Source organism: Trematosphaeria pertusa, assembly GCF_010094035.1.
Source record: "Trematosphaeria pertusa strain CBS 122368 unplaced genomic scaffold BU26scaffold_1, whole genome shotgun sequence".
NCBI classification, from domain to species: Eukaryota; Fungi; Ascomycota; class Dothideomycetes; order Pleosporales; family Trematosphaeriaceae; genus Trematosphaeria; species Trematosphaeria pertusa.
Window position 1 is genome coordinate 2,955,794 of NW_022987212.1, and position 22,825 is coordinate 2,978,618.

General features: G+C 55.3%; 11 protein-coding genes across 11 annotated transcripts; 6 read left to right on the top strand and 5 right to left on the bottom strand.

Moving 5' to 3' along the window:
- Window positions 1-1,510: 1,510 nt before the first annotated feature.
- On the top strand, window positions 1,511-2,709 carry BU26DRAFT_413505 (RmlC-like cupin; the record flags this gene model as incomplete). The annotated part of the gene is made up of 2 exons (XM_033823022.1): window positions 1,511-1,786; window positions 1,846-2,709. The coding sequence occupies 2 exons, from the start codon at window positions 1,511-1,513 to the stop codon at window positions 2,707-2,709; spliced, it is 1,140 nt and encodes a 379-aa protein (XP_033691628.1).
- A 321-nt stretch (window positions 2,710-3,030) lies between these two features.
- On the top strand, window positions 3,031-3,919 carry BU26DRAFT_599283 (uncharacterized protein; the record flags this gene model as incomplete). Its single annotated transcript, XM_033835086.1, has 2 exons — window positions 3,031-3,125; window positions 3,178-3,919. 2 exons carry the CDS (start codon window positions 3,031-3,033, stop codon window positions 3,845-3,847), a joined length of 765 nt encoding a protein of 254 aa, XP_033691629.1. The 3' UTR covers window positions 3,848-3,919.
- Window positions 3,920-4,350: 431 nt separating this feature from the next.
- On the top strand, window positions 4,351-5,517 carry BU26DRAFT_574899 (uncharacterized protein; the record flags this gene model as incomplete). Its single annotated transcript, XM_033834340.1, has 2 exons — window positions 4,351-4,397; window positions 4,451-5,517. 2 exons carry the CDS (start codon window positions 4,351-4,353, stop codon window positions 5,154-5,156), a joined length of 753 nt encoding a protein of 250 aa, XP_033691630.1. The 3' UTR covers window positions 5,157-5,517.
- A 190-nt stretch (window positions 5,518-5,707) lies between these two features.
- On the top strand, window positions 5,708-7,002 carry BU26DRAFT_412599 (malonyl-CoA-acyl carrier protein-like protein transacylase; the record flags this gene model as incomplete). Its single annotated transcript, XM_033822980.1, has 2 exons — window positions 5,708-5,864; window positions 5,933-7,002. The coding sequence occupies 2 exons, from the start codon at window positions 5,708-5,710 to the stop codon at window positions 7,000-7,002; spliced, it is 1,227 nt and encodes a 408-aa protein (XP_033691631.1).
- On the bottom strand, window positions 6,818-8,445 carry BU26DRAFT_473009 (short chain dehydrogenase/reductase). The gene is made up of 7 exons (XM_033825454.1): window positions 8,305-8,445; window positions 8,049-8,190; window positions 7,877-7,963; window positions 7,754-7,816; window positions 7,551-7,658; window positions 7,357-7,497; window positions 6,818-7,297 (listed from the first exon to the last, which is right to left on the bottom strand). The coding sequence occupies exons 1-7, from the start codon at window positions 8,352-8,354 to the stop codon at window positions 7,127-7,129; spliced, it is 762 nt and encodes a 253-aa protein (XP_033691632.1). The 5' UTR covers window positions 8,355-8,445; the 3' UTR covers window positions 6,818-7,126.
- Window positions 8,446-8,905: 460 nt separating this feature from the next.
- BU26DRAFT_414135 (mediator of RNA polymeras-like protein II transcription subunit 5) lies at window positions 8,906-12,394 on the bottom strand (the record flags this gene model as incomplete). The annotated part of the gene is made up of 7 exons (XM_033823051.1): window positions 8,906-10,062; window positions 10,115-10,477; window positions 10,524-10,695; window positions 10,743-11,249; window positions 11,277-11,363; window positions 11,418-11,668; window positions 11,773-12,394. The coding sequence occupies 7 exons, from the start codon at window positions 12,392-12,394 to the stop codon at window positions 8,906-8,908; spliced, it is 3,159 nt and encodes a 1,052-aa protein (XP_033691633.1).
- Window positions 12,395-12,927: 533 nt separating this feature from the next.
- BU26DRAFT_513431 (uncharacterized protein) lies at window positions 12,928-13,804 on the bottom strand. The gene has a single exon (XM_033827621.1). It carries the CDS (start codon window positions 13,785-13,787, stop codon window positions 13,050-13,052), a length of 738 nt encoding a protein of 245 aa, XP_033691634.1. The 5' UTR covers window positions 13,788-13,804; the 3' UTR covers window positions 12,928-13,049.
- A 376-nt stretch (window positions 13,805-14,180) lies between these two features.
- On the bottom strand, window positions 14,181-14,894 carry BU26DRAFT_499273 (uncharacterized protein; the record flags this gene model as incomplete). Its single annotated transcript, XM_033826394.1, has 2 exons — window positions 14,181-14,624; window positions 14,775-14,894. The coding sequence occupies 2 exons, from the start codon at window positions 14,892-14,894 to the stop codon at window positions 14,181-14,183; spliced, it is 564 nt and encodes a 187-aa protein (XP_033691635.1).
- Window positions 14,895-15,383: 489 nt separating this feature from the next.
- Window positions 15,384-17,184, top strand: BU26DRAFT_513433 (Aldo/keto reductase). Its single transcript, XM_033827622.1, has 6 exons — window positions 15,384-15,502; window positions 15,552-15,644; window positions 15,701-15,714; window positions 15,770-16,097; window positions 16,478-16,841; window positions 16,946-17,184. The coding sequence occupies exons 1-6, from the start codon at window positions 15,473-15,475 to the stop codon at window positions 16,969-16,971; spliced, it is 855 nt and encodes a 284-aa protein (XP_033691636.1). The 5' UTR covers window positions 15,384-15,472; the 3' UTR covers window positions 16,972-17,184.
- Window positions 17,185-17,717: 533 nt separating this feature from the next.
- BU26DRAFT_414544 (NADP-specific glutamate dehydrogenase) lies at window positions 17,718-19,296 on the top strand (the record flags this gene model as incomplete). Its single annotated transcript, XM_033823076.1, has 3 exons — window positions 17,718-17,751; window positions 17,931-18,206; window positions 18,260-19,296. The coding sequence occupies 3 exons, from the start codon at window positions 17,718-17,720 to the stop codon at window positions 19,294-19,296; spliced, it is 1,347 nt and encodes a 448-aa protein (XP_033691637.1).
- Window positions 19,297-22,036: 2,740 nt separating this feature from the next.
- On the bottom strand, window positions 22,037-22,450 carry BU26DRAFT_413523 (uncharacterized protein; the record flags this gene model as incomplete). Its single annotated transcript, XM_033823023.1, has 2 exons — window positions 22,037-22,174; window positions 22,241-22,450. Coding segments are annotated over 2 exons (348 nt in total), but the record flags the coding sequence as incomplete, so codon positions are not given.
- Window positions 22,451-22,825: the final 375 nt, after the last annotated feature.

Genomic DNA, 22,825 nt, shown 5'->3' on the forward strand with positions numbered 1-22,825 from the left:
GGGTATGGAGTTAGGAGGCTCGGTATGTATCCTAGGGATTTTCCTTATTGGCATAGCATTGAAATCCGGATGCATGTAAACGCAACCATTATCCTTCAGACATATCTCGCTGAAGCTTTTCCGACTGAAGCCTCCATTATTGTCACATCACTTGCCGGGTTCTCTCACCTCGTCCGTCTACTCTCACCGTTCATGAGGAAAGCTTTATAAACACTCCGCTGGAGGCTCTCATGGTGGCTCAGTTCCACTGGCTCCTCTGCCATCCGACTGATCGCGATGGAGGCTACTGGACTGGATCACGCGTTGTAAGTGTACCTGCATCTGCACATGTTTCCAATCTGACTGATGACAACTTTGCAGCAGGTTTGACCACAACGTCAACGTCAACGTGAACGAGAAACACCACGACAACGACATAAGCTCAGTCAAAACAAACCTTCTCCTCGATCATTCGTACGTGGGGTGCACCTATATCACAAGAGCGTCTTCTATCGCTCATCGAAGGAGACCCCGATGGTCTCGCCTATGCAGCGCCTAAAGTTGAACGCGCTTACGCCGAGACTCTGGAGAATCCGCCCCTGCGCAGGGTGCTCGTCGACGGGTTCTGCGTCACGAGGTATTATAAACGGAAGGACCTCTAGTCAACGATGGAGTATCCGAAAGAATTTCTGGTCGATGTTATGGTCCGCACCGGGCACGTGTTCGATATAGTGCATGAAGAGGTGCCGCCGGCTTTGTTCTTTGAGTGCAATTATCACGAGCATAAGAGTATTGAGGAGCATATGGTGTGTGAAGGATCTAGGGTGCCAGGGTACGGTCGGATGAGCTTGTCGCGCCAGCATTCACACTGCGGGATACTTCTTTAGGTGCCCGATTCCTTCGCTGGCGTGTTTAGGCGTGCTCGGAAAGGCGCACTTCAAAAGAGCGCGAGAACCACGACGTGCCACTTGCCTAGATACTTCTAGCCCGCACAAATACAGCGAACCCAAGAGGCCAGATTCTAAAAGAAGTGGGAGCGTATCCTCGGGGCCCCTTTAACCCGAAACAACACTCCAATCTCGCCAATTACGATACCACTGCGCAGTTTACTTTTAACTGGCGACAGAGAGATGCGGAGGCTGATGTACTCCCGAGATGTGGTCCCGAAATGTCTACAAGCCAAGGTTCGGGCATTTACCAGCGGAGTTGTAAGGCTCCCTAGACTAAACAGGGTCGCGACGGGCCGATCCTGGGCTGAGCATGGGTAGCGATCGGGTCACGGTTGCTGTTCCGAGTTAAACCGCAACACTACTGTGGCGATCTGAACGCATCACGACCGGGGTAAAATGAATGTTTGCGCGGCCATCGAATTTCGGTACTTGGGTCCGGGTCTTCGGATATGATGGATTTCCAAGTATATCTCTATTAGGACCGGGGTACGTCGGTTCAGCGCAGCTATATATTGAAGGATAAGGCACTTGATCTACTCCTGTCTTTTGATCGTAAGAGCAGTCACTCTTTTTTCCTCACCATGCTCCTCCTCGTCGTCCTAACTACCCTTTTCAGTATCTCCTCCTGCTTAGCATCGTCGCAATATGTCGCTTCCAAGAGGGACCTGTCCAGTCTAATCGTTACCAAGGTACCAGACTATGTGCGACCCTATGTAGTCCGCGCATACACACTCGATGGCGTCCGCCTTGGACCGCAAGTCTACCGCTTCCCCGTGACGGGTGCGTCGTCAGGAAATGCATTCACCCTGATCAGCACAGCTACGCCAGCCAGCACCGAGCTGGGCGTGCTTCCACACGTACATTCTTCCTCCTCCCATACCATCATCCTAAAGCACTCCAGGCTGACAAACCGTAGGTCCACCTCGCACACTACGAGAACTTCTTCTGCCTCCGCGGCCGCTTCTCCCTCTGGGCCTCCAAGTCAAACACCACATCAGGCCGCATCCTGACTCCCGGCGACTATGGCGCAGTCCCGTACAACACAACGCACACCTTCCAGATCCTCGACCCGTTCACCGAAATGGTCGGCGTAATCCAGCCCGGCGGCTTCGAGCAGCTCTTCTACTTCCTCGCGCAGGCGAACTACACTTCCACCACGTACGCTCCCTTTCCGCAGGGGAACTTCACAACCCCTGGCGGCGACGCGGGAACCATCTCAAAGCTGCAGGAGTTCGACGTGTATGCGAAGCTAGATTTCTCGCCGCCCACGGACTTCGACGCTAATGGCGTGGCTGGGGATGCGGGCGTGGGTGTGTGGCATAATGGAGAGAATGCATTGGCGGGAGATAGTCAGACGCCGTTCTTTGTGGCGAAGAGCTATGGCCCGAAGTATCTAGCTGGTGGTGGGAACGGGACGGGCGAGTATTTCATCGTGGAACCGTTTGTTACGGCGACGCAGTCGGCGGGGAATTTTACGCAGGGGACAATTACGATGTCGCAGCTCCCGTCAGGTGTTAAGCCTGAGACGTATTCGCTGCCTGGACATACGGCGCTGGAGGTTATTGATGGGCTGGTGGGCGTGCGGATTGGGGGGTTTGAGGAGGATGTGATGATGGCGATTGGCGATGTGGTTTTTGTGCCGGCGAATACGACGTTGAGTTTTTGGGGCGAGGCGGCGTATTCCAAGGTGCTGTATGTTGGGCAGGGGAGGGATACATTGGATGCGAGGTTGATGGCGGAGGCGAGGAGTTGGGGAAGCGCTATCTGGCCGGCCGCGTAATTGAGGCGAAACTGAAGATGCTGTAGGTGCATTCTCTAGCCGTCCCATCGGAATGATCAGAGTGCCGTTTTCGGAATAACTCGTCAAGGCGCGGTGACTGACGAAAATTTCATGGTGAGAGACGCGGTACAGTGCTTCACGAAGTTGGATCGGTCGGTCTAGCAGGCTGCTTCCTTTACCTTCTGATCTCACCTGCGACTTGCCGCTGGCTCATAAGTTTCTCTCGTCTATGAGCCGCGACTCCACGACCCTCCACCTATAATCTCAACATCTCCTCTGACGATACCACCTAAACGGTCTTGACTGTCACCTCGAACAGCGATGGCATCGAGCACGGAAACCACGAGCAAAAAAGCAACAGCGGCAGGAACTTCAGCAGGAAAGACGCAGGGGCAGAAAGTGGCACCGTTGATGAGGTGTGTAGTGTGATAAAGTTTATCAGGCGCATAACACTGACGCCTGGCCTAGCTCTGCTGCACTCCAGGGGCAAGTGGTCGTCGAGGTCGGCGAAAAGGGAAGGAGATATTCCCTGCACAAAGCTTTCCTTTGCCACTACTCCGAGTACTTCCGCAAAGCTCTGAACGGACCGTGGAAGGAGGCCGAGGACGGCGTCGTCCCGCTCAAGGATATCGAGCCTGGCGTCTTCAATGTCTTCGTCAATTGGATGTACACCCAGAAGCTGCCCGGCAATTGTGAAGAGTGGTGCCAAGTTGGGGAGCTAGGCGAAGCGTGGGATTTCGCCTCGGAAATCGCGCTGATACTGAAAGCATACAATTTCGGCGATCGATTCCTAGCAACGGCATTCAAGCGCGCAGCCAACGTCGCTATTGTCGGCATCCTACATGGCTGCGCGCCGTTCTACGAAGTGGTAATCTTTGCCTTCAAGAATCTTCCGGCACACAGTCCCATCCTCCAGTTGTTGGTCGACGCCCAGTGCCGCCACTGGTCGGAATGCCTCGATGATACCGAAGAAGTGGAGCTTCAGAAGCAGCTCCCATACGATTTCTTGCTCCGGGTTATGAAGAGATACAGCGAGAAGGTTTACGGCGATACGGCATGGTTCGAGGAGCCTCTGGCCCGCTGTCTGTACCACGAGCATGCCTCCGACGAAGAGCGGAAGGAGTGCCAGAAGAAGTAAGGGCTTCCGGAGGAAGTCGAAGATAGCGATGAAGACTGAACGAACCATGGCGGAAGAGAGGAGTTTGCGCTGGAGGTAGCTGGGCAATCGAATCTTCTTGGAACGGAGATGCTGTTTCGGGACATCGAGTGAAGGGCCGATGCAGAATGGGAAAACCTGCAAGACTGATTTATGCTTGGTCTTTACATTTGTATATCGATCTCGTCTTTCGAAGCCTACGGAATTGGTGAGCGCTGATGGGGTCTCGACTTCCATAAGCTTCCGCCCTCTTCGAGGCAGAACATTCCGAATAGGAATGGTGAAATGAAATAATGAGAAGAGGGTTGAAAAGTATTGAAGAAAGTTCAAGGGAATTGAAAGTCTTTCATCCTTGGCGCCTTCCGGTTACTTTCACTGTACCTTATTTGAGACCATATATAATTCTCCTAGCTGGCTGACTAGCAGCTCTGCTACAACCCCAACTTGACCAATTCTACTTTTCCATTTCTGCCCGGTCCGAAGCCATGACAGACACCAAAGGAGACTCACCAGCTGCGCCTCCGCTTCTCAGGTATGTCCTCCTCGACACAACATTGAGCAGCAGCCAATATGCATGCGACATAGTACAGCCGCGCTGGGAGACATCGTCACCGTCACCGTCGGGCCGGAGAAAAAGCAGTACAAGATCTACAAGGACCTCATCTGCTATCACTCCGAGTACTTCCGCAAAGCGTTCAATGGCCCGTGGAAGGAAGCCGAAGAGGGAGTGGTGCTTGACGACGTCGAGGTCGGCGTCTTCAACATATTCGTGGACTGGCTGTATACGCAAACAATCCCCCGACAGACAGAGGAATGGGCTCGTATCTCCGGGATGATCGACCCCACCGACAAACACGCGGGTTGGAAGGTAGACCTCCACAGGCTCAAGGCATGCGTCTTTGGCGACCGCTTTTTTGCCCCCAATTTTCACGACGCTGTCCACAATCTCTTCGTTGACGAACTGGTCGCTCAAAAGGGCGGGGCGTGGTACGAATATGTCATTTTCGCTTTTACCAATCTGCCGGAGGATAATGAGATTCTGAAGCTCCTGGTCGACAAGCAATGCGCCTCCTGGAGCCCTTCTCAGGATGATAATAATGATGAGAAAAGCCTCCATCCTCAGCTTCCGCATAGCTTCCTCCTCCGCTATATGCTCTCGCATGCCGAAGTCCGATCGAACTTGGTCGCCAGCGGCAAATTGGAAGCCTGCTCTTATCATCGCCATGCCTCGGACGAAGAGCGCAAGCAATGTCAAAAGCCAAAGGATACCGACACTTACCGGGCTCGATAACACAGTCCTCAGAGAAGAGTCTATGATGATCCGGGTAAGGGTGGAAAATGACCGTCTTGCTTCATGAAGCAATAGCGAGTCGAGAAATCTGGATATGTGGGAGTTTGAGAAATGACGAATGGCAAATTATGCAGAGGCGGACCTTGTTTCCTTAGTTGTGTAGCAATGAAGCCTCTCGTTGCATTTGAGCTTGCTTTTCTAGCAATCTCATGAGAGTATTTGAAGGAACATGATGAAATGGCCGCGTTCGTCTGCAGCATGGCCCCTGGCTCCAAATTCAGCCATCTTGGTCTTTCCTGTTCCTTGCTTTTCGTCCGTGGTCGTCTCCGGAAACCTAAAATCCCGTAGGAATGATCGAGGGTAACTTCGCTTGGTTCGTGGAGGGATCTCGCATCTCGGAAAAACATCACCTCGGATCGGAATCTGACGTACTCCAGATGGCCCGTGCCATCCCAGCTGGAGCTCCAAGCAAACACCCTCCACCTCCGCATCCCCGCGATCGACTCATCCCCCTGCAATGTCCCTCGAGACATCATAGTCCCTATATTGCCATGTCTACTCCCTTCACCCCAGCGAGGAGACTCGTCTCGAGTCTTTCACAGCTATGCCCGCAATGCGGATGCTTACGGACCGGTCGAGGATCGCGGCGATGGATGAGCGGCACGCAGTCACCGGCGAAGCGGCCTAAGACTGCGATCTTCTTTCCAGGTACGCTTACTGGATGTTTTTCCGTCTCCAACTATGGTCACACCCTTTGAAATGCTCATCAATCACAGGCCAAGGCGTCCAACGTGTCGGCATGGCCACGCCCTGGCTCGAAGCCTTCCCTCGCACCGCAAAGCCCATACTCGAAGAAATCGACGACACCCTCCAACTTCCCCTCACCAAGATTATAGAAAGCGGCACCAATGCTGAGCTCACGCTTACCGAGAACGCTCAACCTGCCATCATGGCCACCTCGATCCTGATCCTCCGCGTCATGGAACAAGAATTTGGGTTCAAAACGGCTGATCGTGTCGACATTACGCTGGGCCATTCGCTAGGCGAGTTCGCTGCGCTAGTAGCGGGCGGATATCTGGGGTTTAGAGATGCGCTGAAGATGGTGCGGAAGAGGGCCGAGGTTATGAGCAGGTGTAGCAGGGAGGCTGTGGAGCAAGAGGGAGGAGAGTTTGGAATGATTGCCCTGGTTTGCGAGTCAGAGGAGCGTATGCAGTCTCTCGTAGCCGGCGTGCGCGAGTTCCTCGAGCTGTCGACACCAGGGTCGAAGACAAATGCCGGCGAGGATTTACCAGCAGTGGAGCAAGTCTCGATTGCGAATATCAACAGCAAGAACCAGATTGTGCTCAGTGGGAGCATCGAACGGATAAACACGCTGTTGACGAACCTGCGGCAATTCGGCGGACACGACCCGCGACACGTTCGGCTGAAGAGCGACTCGCCTTTCCATAGCCCGCTGATGAAGCCTGCGCAAGAAACTATGAAGCGAATATTGTACAAGGAAAAGGAAGATGGAAGCGATATAGTCACTTGGCCGGGCCTTATGCCGTGCGTATCCAATGTCTCCGGCCGACCCTTCAAGAGCAAGGAGCAGCTGAAGGATCTGCTGGCACGAAGTTGCGTTGACACAGTGCAATGGTGGCGCTCGATCAGATATTTGCATGAAGAGGAGAAGGTGAAGAGATATGTTGGAATTGGACCCGGCAAGGTGGGGAGAAATCTTGTGGGCAAAGAGGTGGGGATGAAGGGCGCTGTGAAAGGAGGTGGTGTATGGGGTATCACGAGCCCAAAGGAGATGGAAGAGGTGATCAGAGCGCTGGATGATACAGACAATGTGGATGAGGATTAAAGGGGGCGGGATAGAAGCGCGCGTGGCACTGAAGCTGGGGAGTGCTCAAGATGACTGGATAGAAGGAGAGGAGACCTCGGTCACCCATATCAACACGCAGCATATACCTCTCTGGACCTCCATTTTACGCTCCCTGGACATTAAGCCCAGCATCTACCTGCACTCGCATACCCGTCATACTCGTATTCTTGACCAGCATGACGAACGCATCCACGCAGTCCTGCAGAAACGTTTCATGCTTGAGACAAGCCTTATCCTTGACGGCATCGATTACTTCCTGAGAGTATTTCAGGCCCTACATTGGTCATCAGCCCCGCGTCTTTCATTACTGTCATGGATGGAAGGAAGACATACCCATTCTGTTAGAAGAAGGCCAGGCAGCACAGTATTAATACGAGTCTTGGGACCCTGCGTGGTAGCGAGACACTTGACGAGTTGAAGTTGCGCGGCTTTGGTGACGGCGTACGCCATCGAGGAGCCGCCTTGGGATACAGCCTGTCCCTATTTGAGCTCATGTTCAGGGGATGGCGGAAGAAGGGGATACATACTGCTATTGAGCCCGTGGTGATTAGGACACCACCTTCGGGATTCTTCTCGAATGTGGGTTTGGCGGCCTTTAGGAGCGCATGCGGGACCTTGACATTGGCAGCCCAGCACTGTGATTATAAGCTTGGCGTCAAAGGTACCGAGGCGTCTGTATCGGGAGAAAGTTGAAGCAAGGGGTAAAAGTACATAGGAATGGAATACTTACCCGGTCCCATTCAGATTCATCCATTGCATCTAGGTCACCAAAGTTACTGAACTTGGTCCACCCCTGTTGATGTATGAGCTTCTACCTTCCCTCATAAGTACAAGGGGAAGCGTGAATACACACCGCATTAGCAATCACAATGTCAATGCCTCCCAACTGCTTGATCGTGTCTTCGACCGCTCTCATACTCTCTTTCGTATCGCACATATCCTGCCCTCTCATTAGCACACCCATTGTCCCCTCCCTTCGCTTCCTAACCCCGCAAGCCAACCAAAATGATAAAACGGGGACTCACGGCTTTGATGGTAACAGCCTTCACGCCCAGCGCCTCACATTCCCTCTGCACTTTCTGCGCCGGCTCCAGCCGGTTGAAGTAGTTGATTGCTACGTTGCAGCCTTCCTTTGCGAAGGTGGTGCTGAGGAGGGCGCCAAGACCTCTGTTCACCTAGGTCATTAGCCGCTAAAACTATGCGCTTGCTAAAGGGACAGAGCAGAGGTGGAAGGAGGTTTGTCTGTCGAGGTAGGTAGGTTAGGTAGGGGTTGAGGCTTACGCCGAGCCGCCGGTGACGAGCACATTCCGGCCCTTCAAATCGTACGGCATGGTGTCTGGGTGTCTGGCTTTGCTCAGGGTGCCAATGGAAGGGAAATAGAGCTCAGAGGGTGTGATTAGGGCTGGGCTGGGCCGAAGGAGGGGAGTGTGAGGTATGGTCTTCCGTAAGCCGCAAGGTTGTTGGATGTGGGGCACGGTTGGGCCAGAGAGTACAACCCCCGCTGCTTTGATTTACGATTACTACATTTGGGTAACCTCGGCCTCGGTAGTGCGATTTTGCGGGCGGGTAATACAGCGATGGAGACAATACATCGTGAAATGTGCGAGCAAAGCCGTACTTTAGGGGATTGATATTTACTACGTTCACTGGTAATGTCGGTAGGGTAGAGGCGTGTCTTCGGCGATTAATGCAGGAACGAAAGCTAAACCACTTGTCTACCAGAATCCCGGGTGCCGGACCTTGGGCTTTTTCTTCTTTTCAACAAGCTAAGCCGAGTATTTCACCGAGCTTACCAGCATTCTAGCAGCTCCTGTACTCAAAGCTTCCATACTACTACCCCGGTTCGTCCTTGAGCGGGGAAAAAGAAACCACGTCGAACGCTCTAGTCCATGCCCGAAAAGTCAAGCCCCCAGTCATCTTCACCCATACCCATATCTCCCATGTCTCCCATATCGCCCATATCTCCAAGATCGAGCTCAGGGAGATCCATATCCGCGCCCATGTCACCAGCCCCCGTAGCACCAACACCCATGACGCTCAGATCGAGAGCGCCTCCTGCAGACAGATCTAGGTGCTCGTCGATGGTGCGCTGGAGCGCTTGCTTGTCCATATCCTGCATCTCGCCACCTGTAGCTGTAATACCTACAGCTGCGGCAGCGTCATTCATTGCTTTATCAAGATCTGCAGAGAGATTCTGGGTTTGCACGTCATCGATGCCAACATTGGAGAGGTCGACATGCGCGGCTTGGAGACTGGCTTGAGCGACGACGGCGAGCTGGGCTTCGACACGGCGGTGCAGACGGACTATTGTTTCAGCGGCGAGAGGGTCGGTGGATACGACGCTCGCGGCGTTGTCAAATTCGGCTTTTAGCATCTCGCGAAGATTAATGCGTGTCCGTGGTGGGGTAGGCGCGGGAATTGAGCTGCCCACCCAGTCGACGGGAATCACGCTGTTCTCAACCATGGGTGCGCAGATGAGGGAGACACCAATGTCAAGAGCCGCAGCACCATTGCCGCCGTCCGTCTGAGACTTGATCTCGTCGGTGATCGCTCGTAGTGTCTTCGAGGCGCCGAGCAGCTTGAGGGCAGCGTACACCTGTCGATGGGTATAGCTTGGCGGGTTGGGCTGCAATGAGGCTGTAGAAGCCCATTGGGAGAGTTGTTGTACGGTGTGGCGCAGCGAAGTATACAGTGTGTTGTTGGTCGCGTTCGTCCACTGCTCCAATTCGGTCATTGCCGAGTAGACCGATCGCTCATAGTTGAGGTTACCCTTGATCGCTTGAAGCAGCGGTTCGATGTCTGTGCGGCTCGGGTGGCGCCGCTTCAGGGTGCGGAAGCATTTCTCGAGGCGGGCGGAAACCACGGATAAGATCGTGGAATGCATGGCCTGTGCATCTCCGGACGTGGGGGCGGATCGGATCAGCTTGAGGAATATCTGCATCAGCATATCGAGATCATGATGCTTCTGCGTAAGCGCGTGCGATGCCATCCATGTCAAACCACCGACCAGGGACGGCAGCAGAAAGGTTTCATGGAGATCTAAAAAAGCAATTAGCTGGCGTTCTATTACTTCGTATTAGGCGCCACTTACACTCCAGCCCGCCCTTCACCGAGTCCAAAGATAGGACCTCCGCGGAGCAAGCCATCACGGTTTGGCTGAAAAGTGTCGGCACTATTAGATAGAAATCCTGCGGACGGCAAGAAGCGAAGACCTCATTGCTCAGCCCTTCCTTATCCGAGTCGTAGAGACCTCGGAGCCAGCTTCCTAAGTGCTTGCCCTGCTCATCGGTGAGTTCCTCCGGCGGAACGCTGCGATGCCCACGCTGGAGCAGCTGAGCGACAAATGAATCGTGGCTGACACCTAAGTCGTGATACGTCAGATCGTATCGGTGCACAAACGCCATGATAAGAACCAGGATGGCTCCGAACTCGTCGTACACAGGCTGGTATTCGCCTAGATAAAGTTAGTAGGCAGATCGTGTGAATTGCTGCGGCTTTACCTTGGTCGCCTTCATACCGCCATTCATCCAAAAACTGGCAAAGTGGTCGCAGGATGCTAACCGGAGACGTGAATTGCAGGATCACATCCAAGGCTTGGGGTTTCTTCGAAAGCAGATTGCATATTGTCTTCAGGTACATCGTCATTTGTGTCTCGCACAGATGGGATATGAACTGAAGCCGATCAGTAAAGGCAGTCAACACTTTCGAGCCTATCATACCTCTGTGAGAGCGCTCACAATAGCCCCGGCGTTCCCGTCTAAGTTTTCGAGCTCGTCGATAAACATGTTTACCTTCTCGAAGTTGTCTTTACATTGACTAACCAGGTCCTGCTTGAGGTACTTCGTTTCCGGAGGACCTTGCATAGGGGTCTCTCCCAGCAGACGCTCAACGGTGTTGGCGGGGATGAGACTATGCAAAGCGCAGGCATTGAGGAAGTCCTGACGTACATCGGATAGAGAATTATTACTTCCCATGATGTCGTCAAAGCCTTGAGAGAAGGCTGGAAACGCATTTGGATCAACGCGGCTGAGCGCCTGAGTTATGCATACTTCCGGATTCATGGCGTATATCGGAGATGTGAGTTGGGTCAGGAGGATGGGGACTTTGTTAACCAGAAAGGATTTCAAGCAGAACATGGTCTGGCTCGATTCACTCCGGTACATGGCATTTGCTAAGATATCAAACCCAGCCGTGATCAGATCCGTGGCCATAGTCTGAGCGTCCATCTAGGCAAATTAGTGCTCTTCTTGAACAATGAAAAATAGTAAGAGCATTACCTTGTAGCGTGAATGGAGGTAGTTGTTGATGGTGAAGTCATCTGTAAGAGGCCGGGCAACAAGCTACTCACGTTAGCTTGCTGAAAAGGTAGGCGCAACTGCAACTGTAGCTCGTACCAATGCATTGAGAAAGATGTAGAGCCCTGCTCTCGTATTGATCAATGGGAGGTCGATGACTGCTTCTAGTTGCAAGGCCATAACGTCGAGCCCAGCGTTCTCGGTCACCTCCCTATTGGCGTTGGAGACTGATTTGTCATGCAGATCATGCTCCTTTTGATATATTTCCAACCGATTCGCAATCTGTATGGAAGTCTGTGATAGGAATGGGATGAATGTTGACAGCGCCTGGGCAAAGTTCTTTCGGACATCTATGAGTCATGTGAGCATGTCTACATAGAGGTTGGGGGCATTCGTAAGCGGGAGCTCGAGCAGGACGGCGATCTCGCATCCGGAAGATAGGAAATATACCCACCCTTGAGCTCATCCTTGTTCAGCAATTGAAGGATTCTGGTATTTTCAATCAGCCCCACCACGAGCATGCCAAGAGCCTCGCGGACATTGATAGATTGTTGCTGGGGGTGCTGCTGGATCCCGGCCATGGCCTGCATCATGGAATCGCTGGTGTGGGATGTCACCATGGCCGACATCCAGCCTGACGCGACGATCAAAGTCCGGATACCCTCCGTGTTGGTTACCGGTCGCTCGGGACGCTCCCCTGAAAATGCTTTGTGGAGGCGATGAAAGATAACCTCCTCCAGCTCGGGCGGGTTCTGCCATGGCGACGGATCCTTTGGGTTGGCCACATCTCCTGCTCTTGGGGGACGATCTTTTGAGAACTGGAAAGCTGAGGATAAAACATCGGAAGCATCGACCTTTCGCAAGGCCAGCAGTCGCTCGACATAGACGACGACGCGTGGATCAAGACTGCTAGCGGCAGGAGAATGCGGCCTGAGCAACAATGCTGCCAGCTTACGTCCCTGAAGGGGCGATTTGCTGTAGAGCTGAGCGGCTGCAGCATCGAATAGATCAGCGCGAATCCGGTTTTCCAGGCATCGGTCCAGGAAGAGGGCCCACTCCTTCATCAGAGTGTCCATGACCCATGAGTGGAAGACGGCTCGAGGCGCGGGGCTCGGCTGGACGACTCGAATTATTGAGGCGTGGTGGGTGGGTAGGAATGGGGACAAGCTTCGTGTGAATAGAGCGGTTGAGTGACTGCCGATCAGGCTTGGCGCTCCACCCCAGCGAGGCTGGGACTGCGCGCACGACTCGGGATACGAGCTCTGCGCGTCCCTGATCTCACGAATCTTGGATCCTGTCCCCCGTCGCACAAGGGAGCGTTCCCTTGCCCGATGTTTTTCGGGACGGGTAACGCACGGGAAGTGCACGTCTACAAGGGTTCGACCAGGGTGTGTCGCGGCGGCCTTCCTGCTTCGGATGCATGCCGAAGCCGCCGATCCAAGTCTTGCTGTGGCTGGTGGGGTTGGCAAATTGCTTTTTGTCCCGGCACATCATCACGACATCGATGCACAAGATCCCCACGAATCTGAATCCTTATCATTATGGAAAAGATGCCGCATCTGCGAAGACCCATCTGACGAAAACCGCACATGGACGGATGCGGTGCCCCCATGCCCATATATTTCCAGCGCCATGCAAGTTCGATAAAACCCTGCCGCGGTGGCATCACAAGCACCCAAGTCGGGTGGGTAAATGACAACCGTCGGCCGACGCCATACTCCATACCGAAAGTTACGCCTCGCGCCGTGCCTCCTCGTCCACTTCTGGCGCCCGAGGACCCACCATCCAATCCTCCATAGCCAGCCACTGACTCCACGTCTTCTCAGCGCCCTCGATCTCCGCCAGTTGCACGTTCTGGAGCGGCTTGAGGAAGGGAACGGCCTCGTGCGGAGACATGTCGTACTGGTACTTGACTTTGGCCCACCCCACACTCTTCGCCGCGAACAGGTAGTTGCGTCGCTCGCATTCATGAACGGGCCCGACTCCTTTCCTCCAGTCGTCACCGAAGAAGCCATGCATGACGCCCACCGTGTCCATGCCGGTGATGACGAGACGGCGGATGTACGGGACGAGGGATACCCACACCGGCACCGGCTGGCCTCTAGAGTTGCTCACCGGACCCGAGCGCGGCCACGGCAGGTTGTAGGCTGCAGGCCCCGAAGAGGGAGGTTGCGGCCCCGTTGCGTTCGTGATGGGGCTGGACGTCCATTGGAAGGGCAGGCAGATGTTGATGAGGGCGGCAACCGCTTGGACGCCGGTTTCGTACTGGGCGTGGTCGAGAAAGAAGCGCTGGCAGCTCTGGTAGGCGGGGTGCCACTCGAAGATGTCGAACTGCGGAGCTCCACCGGCCTCTGCAGATCCTGACTCGCCCGACGATGAACTCGCGGCGCCGGGAAAAGCTCCTCCTCTTGGATGGAAGGCAGGGTATCCTGCTGGGAAGTGTGTCTGGAAGCCGGGCAGGTTCGACATGGCGGGCTTCGGCTACTACTGCAGGGACGAAGGAGATCAGCGTGCCTGGTTGGCCAGAGAGCAGGAACACCAATTTTATGGGCGAGGGCTACACACCTGGCGACTAGCACGGCGTGCACCGGCGAGAGATGGGCTGCACGGTGAGTGGGTGCTGCGAGGGGAGGCCGGTCCAGAACAGGCAAGTACCTATATCAATGACGAAGGGGAACCGCGGAATGCCAGACGGGTGCCAGTGTGGGAGGGGCTGCTGCCAGGCGCTGGACGAGATGAGGGTATAGCGGGCGAGCTATTGAAGTTATATAGGGCGCGGGCGTGGTGTTGGAGACAGGGCGGATCGGCCCAACATGTGGCTTCGACGCCAGGCCATTTATTGAAGCCCTGGTGAGATTCTCTCTACTCCAAAACTAATCCCTGGATATTGGAGTTCGAGGCGTCTGCTCGGCTGCGGCTCCCCTGCTTCGATCCTCGCCTGCGGGCCAATCGAGAGCATCGGAGGACGGAGATACCGCGCGTGAGTGTGGCTGTTCCGGCGTGGTGGAGAGGGACCTGCAGGAGGGTGGTGTGGCCCGCCCGCGGCTTTGCGCGATCGGCCTGAGTGCAGACGTCGACGACGCCAGACACAAACGCTGCTCGCCAGCGATGGCTCTTCTCGGAAGCGTTCAGCTGCGCGCTACCCTCCCCTGCGCCCGCTGCTCGAATTTTCGGCGCCGATGATGCGACGCTGCGTGCCTTCCCCAGATCCAGGGCCCGCGACTGGCAGGCGCGCTCGGCGAGGGGCGCGTCGGCGCCGCCGAGATCCAGACAAACTTCTGCCCTGTCCGCTCCCTCACGACAACACTGCGCGAGCGTTTGCTTTTGTCATCCGAGGAGCCCGACAAGCGCGAACCGGCCGGCCTGGCGGTCGCCGACCGGGTGGCCCTGACAATGCGCCATGTTCCGTCAGACGCGGCAGTCTGCGCTATGTCGGCGGCTACCGCTGCGACTCACCTCCGGGACGTTGAAGCAGACAGCGCTCCCTTTCCGGTACCTTGCACAGTAGTAGCAGCACCCAGGTAGCTCTGCAGACGTGCGCCCGCATGCAGTTCCCTCTCTTCGCGGCCGAGCCATGCTCGCGCAGAGCGTGCAGAGTGCTTGTTTTTTGCCTGCGCCCTGCCCCGGGCCCGCATCGCCGACCAATATACTGGTCAGCGTATGCTCAATGGGGCAGGCAATACTCTCAAACGGCAGTCGCAGAATGCTTATACGTCACCGAGCCACAGATGGCCTGCTTCTCGGCTTGAAACGCGTGTTCCCAGGGCCCAGCCGGTCCCGGCCCGCCCAATCGTAAGGTGCACCGCCATATCGCGGCCGCCCTCTCAGGTGCGGCAGGGCCTGTCTGCCACTCGGCAGGGGAGCGCTGCACCCAATCGATCTTTTTTGATCTGGTGCCGCAGCCTTTGCAGTCTTTGTTGAGGCGTGCGACCCCCTCCGCGGCGCAACCCCTGGGTTACAATGGCTGGATCTCGCCTCCGACCAGCTGGTGACGGCCCGGCAGCATGGGCGCGAAGCGAGCGACATGACGATGAGGTAACGCAAAGCCTGCCGAACATGTGCGAACCTGCGTCAACCCTCCAGCCCTTTGCAACACCCACAGATCGTGGCTCAGATTCTGCAGCATCGACAATCCTGCCTGTTCCTGGCCCACCATGTCATACTCGCTGGCCTCGCGCACCAAGGCTAGTGCTATCACCGTCGCACGAGGACGCCTTTGTTGACCCATTCCAGCTCGCCAATGGCCTCTCTATGCCCACCATCCACCTCGGTGTGTATTTGACATCTGGAGCTACAACATACCAAGCCGTACGTTGGGCGCTGGAGGTATGCGTTCCTGATGTCCGTGCGACCCGATGTCATGTGTGTACTCACGCCAGCAGGCCGGTTATCGAGGGTAGGTCACGACGCTCTCAGCCCTCGTGCAACCATTCACAACTACCGCAAAACAGCATCGATAGTGCCCAAATGTATCACAATGAGAAAGAATCGGGCCAGGCTATCCTCGATTTTCTGGCTAGCGACGCCAATACTGAATCGCTGAAGCGGGAAGACATCCACTTCACTTCGAAGCTAGCGTCAAACTCCACTTACGATGCAGCTCGCAAGGCCATCCAGAGGTCCGTCAAGGAGTGCGGCCTGGGCTACATTGACCTGTTCCTCCTGCACTCGCCCTACGGTGGCAAAAAGGCGCGCCTTGAGAGCTGGAGAGCTGTCGAGGACGCAATCAATGATGGCGAGATCAGGATTGGTGGAGTCTCTAACTACGGCGTCAAACATGTCAGTTCGACCTTTCGTATCATCGTACAAGTCCTGTCGAAGCTACTGCATGTTGGCGAAAGCGGCAAAAACACGGAGCCTATCAGGAGATGCTGGAATACTTCCAGCCCCTTACTGGGAGCCCAGGAGCAAGCAGCTCCTATACATGCACCGGACGCGCCATCATGCAGGAGCTGAGCACACTGCAGTCCAACATCTCTGGCGGGAGCTGATCCGGTCTGGCGGATACGATGCGGCGAAAATTCGAAGCCGCGTATCCTTCTGTCGCCAAAATTCTCATACCAGGCGGCCAAGACCAGAGAGTCTCCCATCGGAGCTGATAACATACGACATGCAAGTAACTCTATATCAGGCAGGGTTGACTAACCACACGTGTCTAGCTGCAAGAGCTTGTTGCCTCCAAACCCAAGGTGCTCCCGGCTGTCAATCAAGTCGAGGTGCACCCTTTCAACACCCGCAAGGACATCACTTCCTTCTGCCAAGAGCATGGCATTGTGGTGGAAGCGTACGCGCCGCTCGTGCGAGCCTTGCGGATGAAGCATCCAACAATCGTCTCGCTCTCTAAGAAGTATTCGTGCACGCCGGCGCAGCTACTCATCCGATGGAGCCTGCAGCATGGCTACGTTCCACTGCCTAAGAGCTCAAAGAAGGCGAGGATCGTCGAGAACGCGGATATTGGGGGGTTCGCGATCGAGGATGCCGACATGGAGACGATAGATAGGTTAGACGAGTATCTGGTCACAGGTCAGTGTCCCCCCTACACGCACCACCACCGCCCACTCAATGCGGAGGAGCGATGTCGGTGCTTCAATAATCGCTCAATATTTCCGCCGCTGACTGTTTTGGAGACTGGGATCCCACTGAGACCGCGTGAGGGTGCGCCGACGAGAACAAAATCTGCGCGTGGGGGTTGTTTCAGCGACTGCGGATGGTGGGGAGTGCAGGTGGGCTTTGAACGTGTGGAGGCCGGAAGAATGGGCGGAGGATCAGACGGTCTTGGCAGGGCTGTATCCGGCGGAGTGGTTCGTAGCAGAAAATTTGACGGCATGCCCTCCGCGTGAGAGGCTGACGGCCGACGCGACGTGTGACCGCCGAAAAAAAAGCCACACCTCCGCGGTCGAGCTGCGGAGCGCGCCCACCCCTCCCACTTCACCCTCAGACCCTGGGATGCAGCGACGTAACAGCTTTCTCGCGCCGACCTGCGGCCGAACTCGGGATGACGGCCAGCTATTACAGCTCTGCAAGCCGCAGAGCGCGGGCTTGTCACGTGCGCATCGCCTTGCGAGCCTGCCATTGGCTCTTTGTTCCCTTATCAGTTGAGCGGACACCACGGTTTGCGAAGCAGAAATCTGGACTGGCAGCCATTGACCACTAGCAGAGCCCCCCAGCGCTCAATTGCATGCGCTGGTGACGTTAAACTGCTTTTCTTTTTCACCCGGCGACTGCGCGAGCACCCCGCCAGCTCTGCGCGAGCTCCAGGACGAGTATTTATACGCCTCACAGCGCCTGCTCTGCGTCACCACTCTTTTGCTACCTATCTCCAGCTTTGCAACCTACTTCTCCAACTTCCAATACACTTTGCTTTTAGATTGCATCAAGATACCCCAGAACACAGTCACAATGGCCGAGCCCGAGTTTGAGCAAGCCAGGAAGGGTAAGTGCCCCTCCACCACCACCAATCTTCCTCTTGTCCACAATGCTTTTGTGAGGCTTGCGCCTTCAATCGGAGCACATGAGCTCAAATTGAACATTGCAACTCTGTCAAGCTTTCAACCCTCACGAAGAGAACTATCAACCAATGGCTCCAGAGCTACTGGCTAACGCCCAGTACAGAGCTCGTCTCCACCCTTGAGGCCTCCACCCTCTTCCAGAAGAACCCAGAGTACAAGAAGGCCCTCGAAGTCGCCTCCATCCCCGAGCGAGTCATTCAGTTCCGCGTTGTTTGGGAAGACGACAAAGGCCAGTGCCAGGTCAACAAGGGCTACCGCGTGCAATTCAACTCCGCTCTCGGCCCCTACAAGGGTGGTCTCCGCTTCCACCCCACTGTCAACCTCTCCATTCTGAAGTTCCTGGGCTTCGAGCAGATCTTCAAGAATGCCCTCACCGGACGTAAGTCCCGCCACATGACCTGCGGATGAGGTACTAGGGCTAACATCTCTAAGTGCAGATGGGCGGCGGCAAGGGTGGTGCCGACTTCGACCCTAAGGGCAAGTCCGATAACGAGATCCGCAAGTTCTGTGTCGCTTTCATGAAGGAGCTCAGCAAGCACATTGGCGCGGACACCGATGTCCCCGCGGGCGATATCGGCGTGTCCCCCCGCGAGATCGGCTGGATGTTTGGCACATACCGAGCTGAGCGCAACAGGTGGGAGGGTGTGCTGACTGGCAAGGGCCTCGCATGGGGTGGCAGCTTGATCCGTCCCGAGGCCACTGGCTACGGCCTCGTCTACTACGTCGATCACATGATTCACTATGCCTCTGGAGGCCAAGAGTCCTTCAAGGGCAAGAAGGTCGCTATTTCCGGCTCCGGCAACGTCGCCCAGTACGCCGCACTGAAGGTCATTGAGCTCGGCGGCACTGTCGTCTCTCTTTCCGACAGCAAGGGCGCACTGATCGCCACCGAGGGTCCCGGCTTCACCCCTGAGGTCATCAACAAGATTGCCGCTCTCAAGGTCGACCGCAAGGCGCTTACCGATCTCGAGGGCTACGACTACCACTACGTTGACGGTGCGCGCCCCTGGACTCACGTCGGTAAGGTCGACGTCGCGCTGCCCTGTGCAACTCAGAACGAAGTCTCTGGCGATGAGGCGAAGGCCCTGATCGACGCCGGCGCCAAGTTCATCGCCGAGGGCTCCAACATGGGCTGCACCCAGGAGGCTATCGAGACCTTCGAGGCGCACCGGAGGGAGAACAGGGGTACCTCCATCTGGTACGGGCCCGGCAAGGCCGCCAACGCGGGTGGTGTCGCCGTCTCTGGTCTCGAGATGGCGCAGAACTCTGCGCGCCTGAGGTGGACGTCTGAGGAGGTCGACGAGAAGCTCAAAGGCATTATGAAGTCGTGCTTCGAGAACTGCTTGGAGACGGCGAAGGAGTATATTACTCCTGCTGAGGGCGAGTTCCCGTCGCTTGTCGCGGGCGCCAATGTTGCCGGGTTCAAGAAAGTCGCTGCGGCCATGAAGGACCAGGGTGACTGGTGGTGAACTGCTGGCAGCCCAGCAGCTGAGACATGAGACGCATGTGTATATAATATTGGAGGAATAACGGGCGAATTGGGCGATGGTATACCACACCTTCACTTCACGACACTGTACATATTAGATATCTACCTTGACGAATTGACAGAGTAACGATACGAATCTTGGATATCTATGCATTTCGTTATCGATAACCTCACTATCGACGTCACACAACCAAAAGCAGTCCCGTGTCCGCTTTACGATAATGCAGCTTTATCAGATTCTAACCCCGCCATTCCCGAAATTTCCCGCAAAAGGAAAGCCACCCAGCCCACTACTACCAGTCCAACCCTTCTTTACCCGCTTCAGCCCCTCCATTGCTCCTCGACAAAAGCAACAGCGCGCTGCGCAAAACGACAGACAAGGCTACATTCCACCCCACAATATGACACAATTCGCTCACTCATCCCTCGCTGGATCCGCCGCTAGCAAGGGCCTGGGCCGATCTGATCGCGTGCGCGAATCGAGTAAACACGCCGTGTGGCCGGGTGCGCGGGAGGTTCCCCGCTGTGGCTCATCGTGCGTGGCTAGTGGGATTTGTGGAGGGGTATGCGGCATACGGTAGTGCATGGAGGGCATAGTGGGGAATCACGGAGTGTGGTTGTCTTCTGAGATGCGGGGTGAAGTGAATGGAGAGATCTGAAGCGAGCGGAAAATGGAGGTAGATTTATCGTGGTAGAGATAGCTGGACTAACTACCCGAGAACTGTCGTCCATTCCCTCAGCAGCTCGTCGACTTCGCGGTCCGCATCATCATCATCATCATCAACGGCAGACTGGTGCTCATCCTCTTTGGCATTGTTGGAAGAGGCTTGGGAGGGGCTGCTACTACGGCCTGGAGGAAGGGTAGGGAGCACTTCCTCTATCGTCTTGATCGAGTTGCGATTGGGCTTGCGCTCGAGGAGATAGAGAGGCGTGTACTCGCGAGAGGGCTTGAGCTCGCTGGGAGACGACGAGGGGTAGAAGAGACTTGGCGTGGAACGAGGGTTTCGCCTGAAAATGAGGGGGGTTGGTGTGCGTGGCATAGCCCCACGTGTAGTAGTCCTTTCATAGGCATCGGACTCCAATTTGCCAGTGTGGTCGGATAGCGATTGAGCCTTGCGCTGAGGAGGCGCTTGCGGCTGAACGATCTTTTCGGGACGGGGACCAGATCGACTCGGAGCAGCAAGGTAGTAGGTGCGGTCTTCCTTTGCACCTGTGTGCGACGCCTCTGCGCCGGCCCCTTGCCCCCAGTGATAAATGTATTCCCCGGTACCGCGATGGTGCATGGGAAACTCAACGGCATCATTGCTCTCATCCCGCAACCTCTCTGCCTCTCTGAAGAGCATTTCTGCTTCGTCGTGTTTTTCGAGCTGGATGAGCGAGAATCCCATTCTGACCAGTCTTTCTATTCTTGTAGCCACTGGCACCTCTTCCCTAATATTGGCAGAGGAAACGATGCTTGCTTCACCTATCGGTCGATCTTGCGAGAAAGGATCGTAAGGAGGGACATTATGTGAAGGGTTTCGTTCGGTTCCTTCTTCCGCTGTGGCTGGGGTTTCTGTGGCGGAATGGGCGAGGTATTGCCGTTCCGCCCGCCGCCGCTCCTTTGCTGGTCCTAACACTACCCCCTCCATCATTTCCCTTAGGGCTGTCGCTTTCTCTTGGGGATCTTCCTCAATACCTTGCTGGAGCGTCTTTCTGCTTTCCTGCTCCTCTTTCTCACCCTTGAGCGTAAGCATCGCGACTACCTTCTTGCGTTCTTCTTCTGCCTCTTTTGTACGCTGCTGTTGTTCTCGTTCCCCGACTTCCCGCTTTTGCTCAAGTTCCAATCGCCGCCTCTCTACACGCAGCCGCTTAAGCTCAGCAAGTCTTTCACGTTTCTCCTTTAACTCTTCTGATCTCCTCGAGTGTCGCTCTCCCTCCATCCTGTCCTTCTGCGTTTGATATTCAACTTCGTGTCTGCGTGAACCGCCAATGACAATGTCGACTGGTCTACTATCATCTGGGCTCGATTGAACAGTCCGGTCTTCCATTTCGCCATGAAAGGAGATCCTAGGAGGCGCAGAGGGGGAGGCGTTGTCCCTCATTTTCTTCCTTCTTTCTTTCCCGATCATCTTGTATCGATCTCGTCTATCCGGCAGCCCCCCAAGTGCACCCCGGTCAACTTGGACTGAGTCGGCCCCCGCATCCCCGGCCATAGCTGCATCCCCATGAACACCACCCGGCATTCGCTCTCGATGGCCTGTTTCGAACGCCTCGGGAAAGAGATCAACATCATCCACCTTCCAGATCCGGCCTGCCATGTCAGCAATAAAACTAACAGACTCAGCCGGGTTCATGCGGGGCGGATATTCGCTACCATCTGCTGTTGAGGGTTCGGAACCGATTTTGGTAGGAAAGAAAAAATCTGGAGCCGCTGAAGTGGCACGAGCAGTTTCCCAGATTCCCACGTCGTCCTTCCCGTAGATAAAGCTGACCGGGGCAGCGGGCTTTGAGGGAAGCCCATATTTTCCATCGTCCACTGCCAATGTTGGTTCCCTATCAACGCTGTCCGCGTTGTCCGTGTATTCCGGTTGTTCCCAGGACGGTTCTTCCATCATGCTGTCCGGCAAGCAATCATATTCCATAGGAGGCGGTGGCGGCGGCGGAGGGGGAGAGGAAGGAGGAGGCGAATCATCTTCTCTCTTGGGCATAGGGTGCATATGCATTGTAATTTCATATCCAGGTTGGATGACAGTTTCCCAATAGCTGGGCAATATGATGATTCCTTCGGAATTGAGCAGATCATACCGGCCTTCCATGACATAGTCGCCAATAATGTCTACGTTCAGAAATGCCTGCTTGATGAGTCCTTCCATGCCCTATATCTGGTTAGTAAATGACTGCCAAATCCATGCCAACTCTGGAGAGACGCCTCGCACGCTTACCTGCCAGGCCTTGCATAGATGGAAAGGAAAGCTGAATCTTCTGCCAACAGCATCCTTGAATTTGATAGGAGGCTGAGTTAGGGCAACAGTAGGTTTTGCTTCCTGAGCAATTCTCTTCGCGATCTCTTCTTGTACCCTTCTCTCAAACTCAGCTTTCGCCTTCTTGTCTGCCTCCTCTGCCTTCAGTCGAGCCTCTTCAACTTCCTTCATAGCTTTCATCCTGGCTTCTCCATCTTCTTTCTCGGCCTTCGTCCTAGCTTCCTCTTCGGCTGCTTTCATCGCCATTGCTTTCAGCACGGCTTCCTTACGTGCCGCTCCCGCGGCTCGACGTGCCTTACCATGCTCATCGAGCGCTCGCTTGTCCGTAGCTATCCCAGTTTCGGCCGCAAGTCTCTCGCGCTCCTCCCTTCTTGCTTCCTCCTTGGCCATCTGCACCGCTCTCTTGAAGTCCTCTTCGGTGTATGTCTTCCCGGAGAAGCGCGAAGCCTTCCCTTGGACGACTGTTTGGACAACGCTCTCTTGAGACGTGCGTGTTTCGGCGTCGCGAAGAGTAGATCCGGTTAGAGTCTTTGAAAAGCTGGTCTC